The sequence below is a fragment of the Erinaceus europaeus genome, chromosome X (assembly GCF_950295315.1).
Source record: "Erinaceus europaeus chromosome X, mEriEur2.1, whole genome shotgun sequence".
NCBI lineage: Eukaryota > Metazoa > Chordata > Mammalia > Eulipotyphla > Erinaceidae > Erinaceus > Erinaceus europaeus.
The window spans coordinates 119,078,164-119,092,720 of NC_080185.1; the positions used below are offsets into that span (position 1 = coordinate 119,078,164).

At 43.3% G+C, this 14,557-nt stretch overlaps 1 protein-coding gene across 9 annotated transcripts in view; it reads left to right on the plus strand.

Annotated features, from left to right (window-relative positions):
- SCML2 (Scm polycomb group protein like 2) overlaps nt 1–14,557 on the plus strand; it is a 118,532-nt gene that overhangs the window by 52,388 nt on the left and 51,587 nt on the right. For all 9 annotated transcript variants that reach the window (XM_060182959.1, XM_060182960.1, XM_060182963.1 and 6 more), the window contains one exon: nt 3,779–4,022. In XM_060182959.1, the coding sequence (XP_060038942.1) occupies nt 3,779–4,022 (244 nt within the window). The remainder of the gene's footprint in view (nt 1–3,778; nt 4,023–14,557) is intronic.

Below are 14,557 nucleotides of genomic sequence, written 5' to 3' on the forward strand. Positions count from 1 at the left end.
TGCAACTCAGGCATCCAAGTTCGACATCCTCGAGGAAACACTCACGAAAGACATGTCTCTGATATCTGATTACTGTAAAAAATGGCGACTAATCCCTAGCACTGCAAAAACGGTATCATCTGTTTTCCATCTACACCATGCCTCGGCCTCCCGTGAGCTTAATGTGCAGCTTGGCGATACGAGAATCCGGCATGAAGCCCAGCCAGTCTATCTTGGCGTTACTCTCGATCGCACTCTGTCATTTCACGAACATCTCATAAAAACTGCAGCAAAGGTGGGCGCGAGGAATAACATCATTGCAAGACTGGCCAGCTCCTCATGGGGCGCGAGCGCTTCCACACTACGATCATCATCTCTGGCGTTATGCTATTCCACTGCAGAATACTGTGCCCCAGTATGGTTCCGTAGCCCCCATGTCCACTTGGTCGATTCCAAATTATATTCCTCCATGAGGATCATTTCTGGAACCATCCGTTCCACCCTGGTTCCATGGCTGCCAGTTCTTAGCAACATCGCCCCGCCAGATATTCGTCGGGATGCGGCATCATCTAAGTTCATTTCCCACGTCTACGCTCGACCGGACCTGCCAATATACGTGGATATCTTCGCCCACCCTGTCCAACGCTTGACGTCTCGTCACCCAATCTGGTCCCCTACGCCTACACTGAACTTCTCTGTTCCAGACTCTTGGAAACAGAGTTGGCAGTCAGCTGAGGTAAAGAACAAACACCTCATCACAGACCCCTGCAAGTGTCAACCCGGCTTTGACCTAGCACGGTATGATCGGGCCCTCCTCAATCGCTATGGAGCAGGCCATGGCCGGTGCGCCGCTATGTTCCATTGCTTGGGAGCCAGAGACGACCCGAACTGCCCCTGCGGCTCCAGACAGACTATGACCCACATAGTCAACGACTGCCACCTCTCCAGATTCAAAGGAGGTCTCGAAACTTTACATCAGGCTCAACCTGACGCTGTTGACTGGCTACGGAAGAAGGGCAAACACTAGAAGAAGAATGTACACGCCAAAAGGGGGGTTGATATTTTAGAGAGCGTTAGCTTGCTTGACCAGGAAGGTCATACTTTGAAGATGCCATTTGAGTGAGGATCTGAAGAAAGGGAGAGAGAACCATGAGGGTACCAGGAAAGCATATTCCAGGCAGAAGGGGTCACACAGAGAATGCTGAGACTGGTGTCAGAATGGAGGGTTATGGGGAGGAGCAGTAGGCATTGCAGTTAGCAAAGAGGAGGAGGAGGAGGACGGTTGAAAGCTTTAAATTATGTCTGGGAAGTCATTCATGAACTGATGAAAATGACAAACCATAGTCTTCAACCACTTTAAACTAGTTCATTACCTTTTGTGGACAGCAGAGGGAACTGTTTTGCCAGTTAGCTGCTTGGAGGTAGGCTTGTGAGATAAAGCCCTTTCACTTACATAATACTAAATCATGATACAAGAGTAGGAATAAGACCTCTGTAGCAAAGCACTGATAATACGAGGTCATACTGGGAGCTCATTTGGATTTCAGCATTGGTTCTGTTTCTCTGCTCATTTGTGGCTTAATGAATAAATGTATGGTGCCATTTGGACTTAAGTTTGCTTTGCTACGGAAGCCTTATTCATACTCTTTTTGTGCCGGAGTAAGGTCCTGGGCGCCTTCTATCTGCCTAGAATACTTTCTGCATTCTGTGGACGTCAGCACAAATTGGTCAGCTGCCACGGTTTTGTGTTATACCCACTCACCGCCCCCAGTACCTTCACAAAGGGACAGCTTGTAACTCCCCTTTTACAAGTTATTTGTCAAGACACTTTGGTTTCTCATCAACCTGACTTTCGTCCCCTGACATTCAGGGTAGTTTTAAAGAATCAAATGAAGAATGTGTAATTAAAAGGACACCGAAAGCTGGTAATTAATGAACTTCCATACTGCAAGGGTGTAACTGGTAATAGTGGGAAAGTAATGATAATGAGATGTGATAAAAATGATAAAACGATAATGAGATGCGATTAAAGGACATTAAACTTTTGCCTTGAAAAAGTTCGAGAGCTTCTTTACTCTTCTCTAGGTGATTTCTTGGTGTACTCATTAAAAAAATGCTTGATGTTGGGTCCTGGCAGGAAATGACAATATTATTAGAATGTAGTGTTCATTTGAAAGAATCTCCTAGTCTCAGAAAGAAGTGAACACAGTTCAATAGTGGCTTCACAATCGGAGGCAAGAATGATGGATGGTGGTTATTATTGAAGGGAGCGCAGAAAATCAGTGGTAGGTACAGTGTGGACCTGTACCCCTGTAATCTTACAAACTGTCGTTAAATCACTAATTAAAAACCTAGCATGACTCTGCTTGACATGGGCCTAGAAGTGGACAGGAGTTGGTCAGGGAAATTTTTATTTTAAGATGTATTTATTTCAGAGTGTGATCAAACACCACACCGGCACATTCAGCACTAGGCATCAAGCCTGAGACCTCAGGCGTACAAGCCCGGTGCGCTCTCTACTCAGCCACTTAAGACTTCCTCAGGGAAGAGAGCTAGACTTTGAAGCAGATGAGTTGCTGTTGGCCGTGCACGTGATGGCCTAGAATGTTGCAGGGAGTTGACTTCTACACAGGCTGTATCCAGGTTGGAAAGCAGTTTTTGTGTTCTGCTGCTGAGTGGTCTCCCTGGCCCCTGAAGCTCAACTTGAATGTTGTTATTCTAGAGTTGTATGGGGAGTAATTAGTAGGTTTCCATTGAGTTTGGGTGTTAAGGGAAGAGGATGTAATTAGGGCAGTGGTTTTTGGTCTTGGGTGTGCATTCAAATTACATGGGGAATTACATGTCCTGATGCTGAGCCCACCCTGGCCAGACAGGCTTAATGTTTCCGATGATGTGGCCCCAGATGGCTCTAACTGAACAGTGGTGCTGAGGACCAGTGATCTAGAACTGTTTTCAGCTTGGATGAACTACCTCCAGATTGCAGACTGTAGATCATGCCATTTGCTAGGATACAAAGGAAATTGAAAGAAAATATGTTGCTTTTAGCAAAATCCTTGGACTTCCAAAGAATTCTGTTAGCACTTGCATAACTTGCACAAGTTTCTGTGCCACTCCCTCTTCGCCATCGTTTTTACAAAGTCTAAGAGACAGTTTGGTTATTATTTTTTCAAGTTCGCTTGCCTGGTTATCGGTAAGGAATATTTTTAAAATACTGATCTCTGAATTGGATTAAATTATTGATTTCATAATCGATCTCACACTGTATGACTTTCACACCTGCATTTTATACATTGAGCTTCTTTTTAAATATCTGTTCCTGATCCTTTTCTTCTCTTTGGACTTACCACCTTTCAGCACACCCTGCGAGTTAGTTACATATTAGATGTGCTCGATTCTCTCTCTTTTCAAATTTTTTGTTGATTGTTCCCTCCCTTCCCCGCCCAGGCACCCAGCGTGAGTGCTCAAACCACTACAGAATGTAATTGCCACCAGAGTAGGGATGATTGATATTTTGTTTATTGATAAATTCTGCATTCTCAGGGCAGAGTGTATTCTTGAGTGAGTGAATGAATGAATGAATTACTATCAGTTTTATTTTATTTCTTTTCAGGTTCTAGACTTAGCTTCAGAGTAAGATTTAGTAGAGCAGAGTTTCAGAGAGCTCTATGAGGATGAGTTTCTCCTATTTACTTTATAAACCTACTGCTAATTTTGGATTTCTACAGGTTATAAGCATCCAATTGAGTAAATTCTTAATACATTTTAACAGTGACAACTTTTTATGTTAATGTTTTGGTAGGAACCGCCAAAGCCAGCACTAAACAATTTTAAAGTGGGAATGAAACTTGAAGCTATAGACAGAAAAAATCCTTATTTGATCTGCCCTGCAACTATCAGTAACGTTAAAGGAGACGACGTTTATGTCACCTTCGATGGCTGGAGTGGAGCTTTTGATTACTGGTGCAAGTATGATTGTCGAGATATTTTCCCAGTTGGATGGTGTCACCTGACAGGTGATGTACTGCAGCCCCCAGGAAATCAAAGTAAGACAATAAGTACCTACATGTTCTTTTCTTTTACTGAAGTCTGATCAGTCTAAACTGTTGACAGTGAGGTTAGCCCTTCATTCCCATCTGAAGCAAATGGCAGAACAGGGAAGGAAGGAATAGTCTTGGTTCGAGAACTGGTGATAAAGGATGACATTGATTAGAATTCTCAAGGACCATTCAAGCATCACAGGTGAATGACAGTCCACCCGGGAGAACATGGACAGAGCTGCAAGTCACACTAGGACTTTTGACACCATGTTACTTTACGTGTTGGGGGAGCTGCCTTTTTTAGTTGATGTTCAATATTAAATAACATAATACTCTGCTATTCACATCTCCAAGATAGATTTTAAAAGATTGGCCATAACATATATTATGTACATGATTCTTGGTAATTTTTTCAAGTTAAATTAATACTTGGATAGTCTTTAAGTAAAAATTTAGCTTTATGGAAGCCATCTCCTATCAATATGGCTTTTTTGTTTGTTTGCTTTGTGGAACCAGGGCCTCAGGCATACACAATTTTACTACTCCCAAACTAACTTTTTCATTTTGATGGAGAGATACAAAGAGAGAGACATCACAGTACTGGAACTTGCCCCAGTGCTGCGGTGGTATGCCCAGTTGGTGCTGGGATTGGAGCCTGGGCCATGTGTACGGCAGAGTATACACCCTACCTGATGAGCAACCTCTCAGTCCTTTTGATTAGTGTTATTTGAGTCATGTGCTTATCAGTTGTAATGCTGTGGTTCTTCCTAAATTGAATACTATGATCGTCTAGATATTTTCTTTCAGAGAAAGGTCATCAAAATGTTGAAGCCCCCTTGAATATTGAAGCTAAGGGCTTATATATGTATAACCTCATCCTTTTTGGGGGGCGGGCAGTGCTAAGGTCTCAGTCACATATGATTTGATTATGTCTGGGCTGACTTTTTCATTCCTTTATTTATTCCCTTTCGTTGCCCTCATTTTTTATTGTTGTAGTTATTGTTGTTGTTATTGATGTCATCGTTTTTGGATAGAACAGAGAGAAATGGAGAGAGGAGGGGAAGACAGAGAGGGGCAGAGAAAGATAGATACCTGCAGACCTGCTTCACCACCTGTGAAGTGACTCCCCTGCAGGTGGGGAGCCGGGGCTCGAACCAGTATCCTTATGCGGGTCCCTGTGCTTTGTGCCACATGTGCTTAACCCACTGCACTACTGCCCGATTCCCTCATTCCTTTTTTTTTTTTTTTATGAGAGAGATAGTTGGGGGGGGAAGGAGAGAGAGACACCGAAGTATTGGAGTTTCCCATGGTGCTATGGAACTCCCATGTGGTATAAAGATTTGAACATAGGATGTATGCATTGCACGGCACACGACCAGTATACTAGGTGAGGTTTCTTCTGGTCTCTAACCTGGTCTTTTGTGGTGGGATAACTGCTGAGACTTAACTTTGATCTAAGCATAGAATCCAATTATTGGCGTAAGTTTCACAGAAACTTGTTATATGTAGGCATACTTAAAATGTATTTATTTACACTAGAAAAGAGAAAGGTGGATGTTGAAAATGAGAGGGTAGGATGTATGCTGGAGGTCTGTGACCAGGTAAGGACATACAGCTGTGTTGTTCTTGGAACTGCTGCCAGTCATTTGAATTTGGAACTCTAACCCACCCCATTAGAGTGTTACATTCCATTTCTTTTATTAGGTACCTCTTGTCCCAGTTACCTGTTGCCATAAGTTGAGGATTCAGATATTAATTCTTTGTGTGTGATGCCAGAGATCAAATTGAGACCCTCATACATGCAAAAATGATTTGTTGAAAAGTCTGCAGATAACTTCACAGGGGTTTCTTTCTCTATATGCAGTTCACTTCCCCTAGATGTTCATAGTCGTCTGTTTTTATTTTTAGTTTTAACTACAGTAGATCATAGGTGTTTCTGTTTGGGTTTGGTTGGTACTGTTTCTTTGGATATTTAATTCCTTCACCCAAACTAGGGAAATTCTTTGTGTGTTTATCAAATATGTCTGTTGATGTTTATTTTTAATGACTGAAGAGGGTACATGAGATAAATTAAGAAATAACATTTACTACTTGTTATGAGCTCTTATCTAAAAGTGTGTTATGGTGATTACACACTTTTAGTTAAGAATTCCGATTTCTTTAATTGAAAAGTGCCATCCGATTTTCCAGCTCTACTACTTGTGCTAAAAGGTACTACTGTAACAGACTACAGTGTTTTCAGATGATTTTTTTTTTTTTTTACAGTGGCTAAGTGACAACTCGTGGAATGGGGGCCGGGTAGTGGCATACCTGGTTGAGCACACATGCATGTCATAGTGCACAAGGACCCAGGTCTGAGCCCCTGGTCCCCACCTCTAGGGGGGAAGCTCTGTGAGTGGTGAAGCAGTGCTGCAGCTCTCTCTCTCCCTTTCTTTCTCTTCCCTGTCGATTTCTGACTGTCTCTATCCAATAAATAAAGGTGAAGCAAGCAAGCAAGCAAACAAAAGCTTATGGAATAGAATTAGGTCTAAATTGGCAAGTGGAAATCACTACTGTTTCTTTACATTTGTGAGCTACTTACTTTCTTAAAGGAAATGTAAACTGGAGGAGGTTGGGCGGTAGCACAGTGGGTTCAGCGCGCATGGCGCGAAGCACAAGGACTGGTGCACGGATCCTGGTTCAAGCTCCCAGCTCCCCACCTGGAGGGGGGTCGCTTCACAAGCGGTGAAGCAGGTCTACAGGTGCCTATCTTTCTCTACCCCTCTCTATCTTCCCCTCCTCTCTCCATTTCTCTCTGTCCTATCCAACAACGACAACAACTATAACAACAATAACAACAATGACAATAAACAAGGGCAACAAAGGGGAAAAATGGCCTCCAGGAGCAGTGGATTCATAGTGCAGGCACCGAGCCCCAGCAATAACCTTTTAGGCAAAAAGAAAAGAAAAAAAAAGAAAATGTAAACTGGAAAAAGCAAATAAGTGGTGCACTTGATCTTCATTTTACTTATTGAATTGATAACACATTTTAATATAAAGAATAAAAGACACTCATATACTCATGGGGTTTCCTACAAATGTACCATTGGTGTTAGGAACCAATATTTCATGGATTTTGTCACCTGTCTCACAAATACCTCGTCTCCTCTTCTGCTTATGCTCTGCAGGTATCACCATTGCCATTGAGACACTAGCATGTAAAAATTCTCTTCTGGGCTATCCAAAGAGTGTTTGACATTCTGTTCTAACTATGAGAACTAATATTCTATCTACATAAATCACCATACTGAACAAAACCTCCTTGGGTTGAATGGCCAACAAACATGAATCTTGTTACTATAAAGTCAATTTCAGGGCAGGCGTACATAGCATAATGGTTTTATGCAAAGATACTTTCATGCCTGAGGCTCCAAAGTCCTAGGTTCAATACCCCATACCACCAAAAACCAGAGCTGAGCAGTTCTCTGGTAAAAAAAAAAAAAAAAAAAAAGACAATTTCAGTTGTGTTCCTCTCTGACCCTGAACCCCATTATTCAGTGGGAAAGTAGTTCATAAGAACTTACAGTGTTTATAGGTTCAAGTAAGACTGCTTACAAAACAGTCACAAAAGTCTATGCTGAAATTTAGTCTGGACCCTAGAACTCTTGTCCTGGACCTTTTGTGAAGGTCTTCCCCACTCCCAGAGTTCTTTCTGCAAGCAGGAATGGGCATATGGGTGAACAGTTTCCACATGTACAAGGAAAAAGAGGAATACAGCGATATGATGGTGAAATTACTCATCTTCGGCTCACACCCCTGAAAGTTAATGCCTCTGCTTACAGGTATCCCTCCGCTGTGCTTGCGGCCCTGAGCTGTGAGGTGTGCACAGATCTTTCACAGGAGTGCAGGCAGGAGAGCCATCTGGATGCTGCAGGCTTGGGCCGTGGACAGGTTGCAGCACCAGCAAGTCACAGTCAGATGTGGGGAGGGTGATTCTCATGGGGGAAACACTGCCTCCTTTCCAAGCCACTTTTCAGCTCCTGTGTGCTCTGGGCTCTGACCAGCGCAGGCTGCACCAGAGGTAACGCAGTCCCAGCCATGCCCCCAGTCATGGGTAGAACAGGCTCTTGCAGAAAACAGGGCCTGCTGCAGGGAGGACCCTGTTTTATGAGCAGCCCAGAGGTGAAGATGGCTCAGTTTCTGACAAGTGACAGCCTGCTCCCTGGGCTCACAGACTCAAGTTTGCAGTCTCCACCTGAACACAAGCAGTACTAGCAGTCCAAACTCAGGCACGCAGTCCGGGAGAGGGTGTGTGTGTGCTCTGCTTCCCTGTCTCTTGACTCGTGGGCTGTTTGCTGGTTTCTGGTGTCTGCAGTGCTTCTGTGTGTCTGTCCTGATCTGGTCACCATTTTGTGTATCCCTGCCCCCATGCTTGCAGGCCCCAAATAATCAAGGTTCCCGATAAGACTGTGAGCCCCTCGGTCTCAAAAGCATGGCTACCACTCCCAGCTTCTCTTCTAGCACAGCATCCTAAAGACAGATGGGTCATCTTATGCCGGTTGTTCCTCCCCCCTTTTTGTTGCCCTTGTTTTATTGTTGTTGTGGTTATTATTGTTGTTGCTCTTGATGTCGTCGTTGTTGGATAGGACAGAGAGAAATGGAGAGAGATGGGGAAGATAGAGGGGAAGAGAAAGACAGACACCTGCAGACCTGCTTCACCGCCTGTGAAGCGACTCCCCTGCAGGTGGGGAGCCGGGGGCTCAAACTGGGATCCTTGCGCTGTCCCTTGTGCTTTGTGCCATGTGCACTTAACCTGCAGACCTACCAGCCGACCCCCTTCCGGTTGTTCCTTTTATGTCTCCTGCCGCCTCTCCCAGTGAAGGCACTGCTCCTTCAGCTGCCTGGTCCTCCTTCAGGCTCTTTATTCCACTCTGCCACTTAGTTGAACATGCAGGGAGGGGCTACTCCGCTGTCTTCACTCCACTGTATTGTCAAAAATCACTATTCTTTTTTTATTTTTTAAATTTTATTTTATTTTTTTTTGTCTCCAGGATTATCCCTGGGGCTCGGTGCCTGCACTGCGAATCCACTGCTCCTGGAGGCCATTTCTTCCCTTTTGTTGCCCTTGTTGTTTATTGATGTTGTTATTATTATTGTTGTTGTTATTGCTGTCTTCGTTATTGGTTAGGACAGAGAGAAATGGAGGGAGGAGGGGACAACAGAGGGGGAGAGAAAGATAGACACCTGCAGACCTGCTTCACCACCTGTGAAATGACCCCCCTTGCAGGTGGGGACCCAGGGGCTCAAGCTGGGATCCCTATGGCGGTCCTTGTGCTTTGCGCCATGTGTGTTTAACCAGCTGAGCTACCACCCGGCCGAAAACCACTATTCTTTTAGGTCAGGGTTTTCCTGTTAGCTGCAGCTAATCCCAACTGATTTAGGTAACTGCAGGACATCCAGGTGGACTCATTTATTGGATAGCAGCAATGCAAGTATGGAGCCTAAAAAATTAGGTCTTGGTTTGCAGAGTCATAACATTCATTCAAACAAATCTTTGTTTTGTTGTGTCAGGTGGAAGTTTGGGGTGTGGTTTTAATTGTATGTGTATAATGGTAGAGTTAGAAGAGCAATCATATTTTAGACAACTCTCACTCTTTGAATGACCACAGGGAGCTTGTTAAAAGGTTAATGCCCTGGAAGTGGGGCCCAGATGTTTCCATTGCACATGGATTGAGGCCCAAACTTTGTAAATTTAGCTTACTGAGAAAAGTGTATTTGTAAATGTAGTAAAGTCACTAGGTTAGTTTTCTCAGCAGTAGGAGAGAAGCAGTTTTGAGGAATCAGTGTTCAAATCTGTCAAGTGAAGTATAAACGTCAGGAGAATTAGTTGGTGGTCTTAACTGAAAGCATTATGGGTTAACCTTGTGTAGTTTGCCTTCCATGTGTGGAAGCCTTTTAACTCGATGTAATCCCATTTATGTAATCTTATTTTAGTTTTAGTCACCCATGTGGTTGCATCTCCAGGTACATCTTTGATGTTAAGATCCTGAAGCGTCTCACCAGTATTTCACTGTATGCATTTATTTTATAGCTTCAAGTCAAATGTTCACGTCCTTGATTCATCTTGATTTAATTGTGGTGCATGTGTTATGTGGTGGCCTAGCTTCATTCTTCTGTCTGTGACTGTCCAGTTTTCCCAGTACCATTTGTTGGTGAGACTTTCCCCCACCACTGAACTGTTTTGACTCTTTTTTCCATATATATATATATATATATATATATATATATGTTTATTTCTGAGCTCTGTGTCCTTTTCCATTGGTCCAAGTCTCCATTTTCATTCCAATATCTCAGTGTTTTAATTACTATTCCTTCATAGTATGAATTGAAGTCAGGGTTATTTGCACTACACAATCTGACAAGTGATTGACATCAAACATCTATAAAGAACTCATATGGCTTGACAAGAAAAGAATAATCCAATAAAAAGTTGGTAAAATATATGAAAGACAGTTTTCTAAAGAGAGACACATGGCCCACAGACATATGAGAAAATGTTAGACATCACTTATCATAGGAGAAATGCAAATTAAAAGCACATTGAAATTCCATGTCACATCAGTGAGAATGGCCTACATCAGCAAAACAGAAAATGGTTAAGTATTGGTGAGGACGTAGAGAGAGAGAGAAATCCCGCCACACTGTTGGTGGGAGTGCAAACTGGAACAAAGTCTATAGACAGAAATATGAAAAGTTCTTAAGTAAACATGGAAATACCGAATGATCCACCAGTACTACTCTTGGGCATTTGTCCAAAAGGCATTACAACACTGATTCAAAAGGACATATGCACCTGTGTTCATAGCTGCATTATTCACAGCAGCCGAAATGGTGGGACAACCCACCCATCATTGCATGTCTCGAAACTTGACATCAGGCTCAACCTGACGCTGTTGACTGGCTACGGAAGAAGGGCAAACGCTAGAAGAAGAATTGCCTGTGCTGAAGTGCTGCTCTTCCTTCTCTCTCTCTTACAGGGTTCTCGCTCTGGCATGATTTCAATAGTAAGCTGGGAAAGTTTTATTTTTTTATTTTCATAATATTTACTTATTCGTTTTTATGAAAAAGAGAGACAGATAGACTATCCACAGCAACTTTCAGGCATATGTGGTGGCCAGGAATTGAACTTTTGGTCTTAACACCTGAAAATCCTATACTCAACCCACTGGGCTACTTCCTCAGCCAAGTATGATGGCATTTTAAAAGACAGAAATTTTGTTATTGTGGGTGATGTTTGGACTTCATTATTTCATTTGGGAGATGTTTTGAAGATATGTGGGTGGTTTATTTACAAAAAACAATCCATGGGGGCCAGGCAGTAGTGCAGTGGGTTAAGCACACATGGTACAAAGTGCACGGACTGGTGTAAAGATCCTGGTTCCAGCCCTCAGCTCCCCACTTGCAAGGGCATCGCTTCACAAGCAGTGAAGCAGGTCTGCAGGTGTCTTTCTTTCTCTCCCCCTCTCTGTCTTCCCCATCTCTCTCCATTTCTCTCTGTCCTATCTGGCAACAACAACAACAAAGGCAACAAAATGGGAAAAATGGCCTCCAGGACCAGTGGATTCAAAGTGCAGGCACCGGGCCCCAGTGATAAACCTAGAGGCCAAAAAAAAATCACAGAAATGTATCACTCATTAACTAGCAAATATAATATGAAAATATAATTTCTTAGGCATAATTGAATCTCTCCCTAAAATAATATTATCAAATTATTTTAAATTACTATAATTTTAATGTATTTTATAGTGACAATCATTTATAATTATTTTTAATGTGCCATTTTTTTTCTAATAGAAAAATCATAAATGCTCAAAGCCAGCAGTTGAGAAAAAAGTATGTCAGGATGATGATGACAAATAGTTTAATCTATATTTAACTTCCTTTTGCCTTTTTATTGCGAGTGAGAAAGACTAGTGCAGTCCCATGTCACTTATGACGGATTTTTTTTTTTTGTACCGCTGGAGATTGAATCCAGCGCTCACACATTGCAAGTCACAAGCTGTGTTGCTGAGGCATTTCCCCAGCCCATGCCTTTTTTCAGTCTTTTTTTCCCCCCTTATGACTTTAGAATACACACATGGCCAGACTGATGACGAAATATTGAAAGAGGGGGCTGGCGGTAGCGCAGCGGGTTAAACACACATGGCGCGGAGCGCAAGGACCGGCTCCAAGATCCCGGTTCGAGCACTCTTTTATATGTAATTGTGCTTTCATGTTTATCATTAGGAAAAAGCTTGATGGCAAAAAAAAAAAAAATCAACATTTGTAACATTTCTGGAAAACAAATTTTTGTAAGGTGACAAAAGGTATGATAATGGAGACTTTTGGTTTTAATTTTGAGTTTTTAAAAATAGGATTCCTCAGGGGTCTGGCAGTAGTGCAGCAGGTTAAGCGCACGTGGGCAAGGCACAAGGACTAGCATAAGGATCCTGGTTCAAGCCCCTGGTTCCCCACCTGCAGGGGAGTCGCTTCACAGGTGGTGAAGCAGGTCTGCAGGTGTCTATCTCTTCCTCTCTCTGTCTCCCCCCCTCCATTTCTCTCTGTCCTATCCAACAACAACAACTTCAGTGGCAGCAATAACAATAATAACGGCAACATGGGCAGCAAAATGGGAAAAATGGCGTCCAGGAGCAGTGGATTCTTAGTGCAGGCACCGAGCCCCCGTGGTAACCCTGGACGCAAAAATAAAAAGGATTTCTGGGGTTGGACAAAGTTCAAGAACTGGCATAAGGATCCCAGTTCTAGCCCCTGGCTCCCCACCTGCAGGGGGTCGCTTCACAAGCAGTGAAGCAGGTCTACAGCTGTCTATCTTACTCTTCCCCCTCTCAGTCTTCCCCTCCTCTCTCCATTTCTCTCTGTCCTATCCAACAACGATAACAACAACGGAAAAAAAAAAAGATGGTCACCAGGAGCAGTGGATTCATAGTGCAGGCACTGAGACCCAGCAATAACCCTGGAGAAAAAGAAAAAAAGATTTCTGTGTATATTTTTACTCAACTATAGACTAATCTGAGTATTCTGAGCATGTGTAAGTGTAAGGTAAAGTCGGCTAAACTGCAATATTCAGTAACTAGATGTATCAAGTACTATTAAAGACTTAAAAGAGAGTTTCACATGAGAGGGAGAAGCCAGATCACCATTCCAGTGCGCATAGTGCTAGGGACTGAAGCGGGAACCTCAGGCCTGAACTCTACCAGCCAAGCTATTTCCTCTTGCCCTTCCTGCCCACCTCTTTGTTGTTGGCACTGGGGCTGTTCACCAGCTGCTCTGGGTTGACTTTTCAGACAGAATGTAACAGAGACAAGGAGAGTGGGAAGAACACCACATTGGAACAAAGCAGACATCCTCCTAGGTGAGCTATCCTGCGGGCCTTTTAGTCCACTTTTAAAAAGTAACATGTTTTTATTAGTGCTTTAACATTGTGCTAGAAAATTATCAGATTTCAGGAGTATTTTAAAAAATATTTTACTTATTACTGAGAGGGATAGGAGAGAGAGAGAGAACCAGACATCACTTTGTTACATGTGTTGTGGGGATCAGACTCAGGATCTCATACTTAAGAGCCCAATGCTTTATCTACTACGCGACGCCACTTCCCTTATCACGCAAGCGTATTTCTTCCCACACGTGGTGTGCGTAAGTCACCATAGCCCCTCCCAAACTTCTGTATCCCTCCAACCTAACCCCCCTCACAGAGTGTAAGAAACAGTATGGTTGGGGGCGGGCGGTAGTGCTGCGGGTTAAGCGCACGTGGCGCAAAGCGCAAGGTTCCTGGTTCTAGCCCCCAACTCCCCACCTGCAGGGGAGTCGCTTCACAAGCGGTAAAGCAGGTCTGCAGGTATCTGTCGTTCTGTCCCCTGTCTTCCCCTCCTCCATTTCTCTGTCCTATCCGGCAACAACGACTTCAACAACAACAATAACCACAACAACGATAAAAACAAGGGCAAAAAGGGGGGGAAATAAATAAAATATATTTTTTTTAAAAGGAACAGTATGGTTACCTTTTTTGATAACCTTAAAAAATGATTTGTAGGGGCCTAGCGGTAGCGCAGCGGGTTAAACACCCATGGCGCAAGCCCAAGGACCAGAGTAAGGATCCCCATTTGAGCCCCGGGTTCCCCCCTGTAGGGGGGTCGCTTCACAAGCCGTGAAGCAGGTCTGCAGGTGTTTGTCTTTCTGTCCCCTTCCCTGTCTTCCCCTTCTCTCTCGATTTTTCTCTGTCCTATCCAACAAGGACAGCAATAACAACAAGGGCAACAAAAGGGAAAAAATGGCCTCCAGGAGCAGTGGATTCGTAGTGCAGGCACCGAGCCCCAGCAATAACCCTGGAGGCAAAAAAAAAAAAAGGAAAAGAAAAGAAAAGAAAGAAAAGAAAAGAAAAAGATTTGCTGTATCCCTATAAGTTAAATTTTATTACTGTGTTGTATTTTATCATGTCTGTGCCATAATCAATTTAGGCAGACATTTTGCTTGACAAACTCAACTAGATGATATGACTGTAT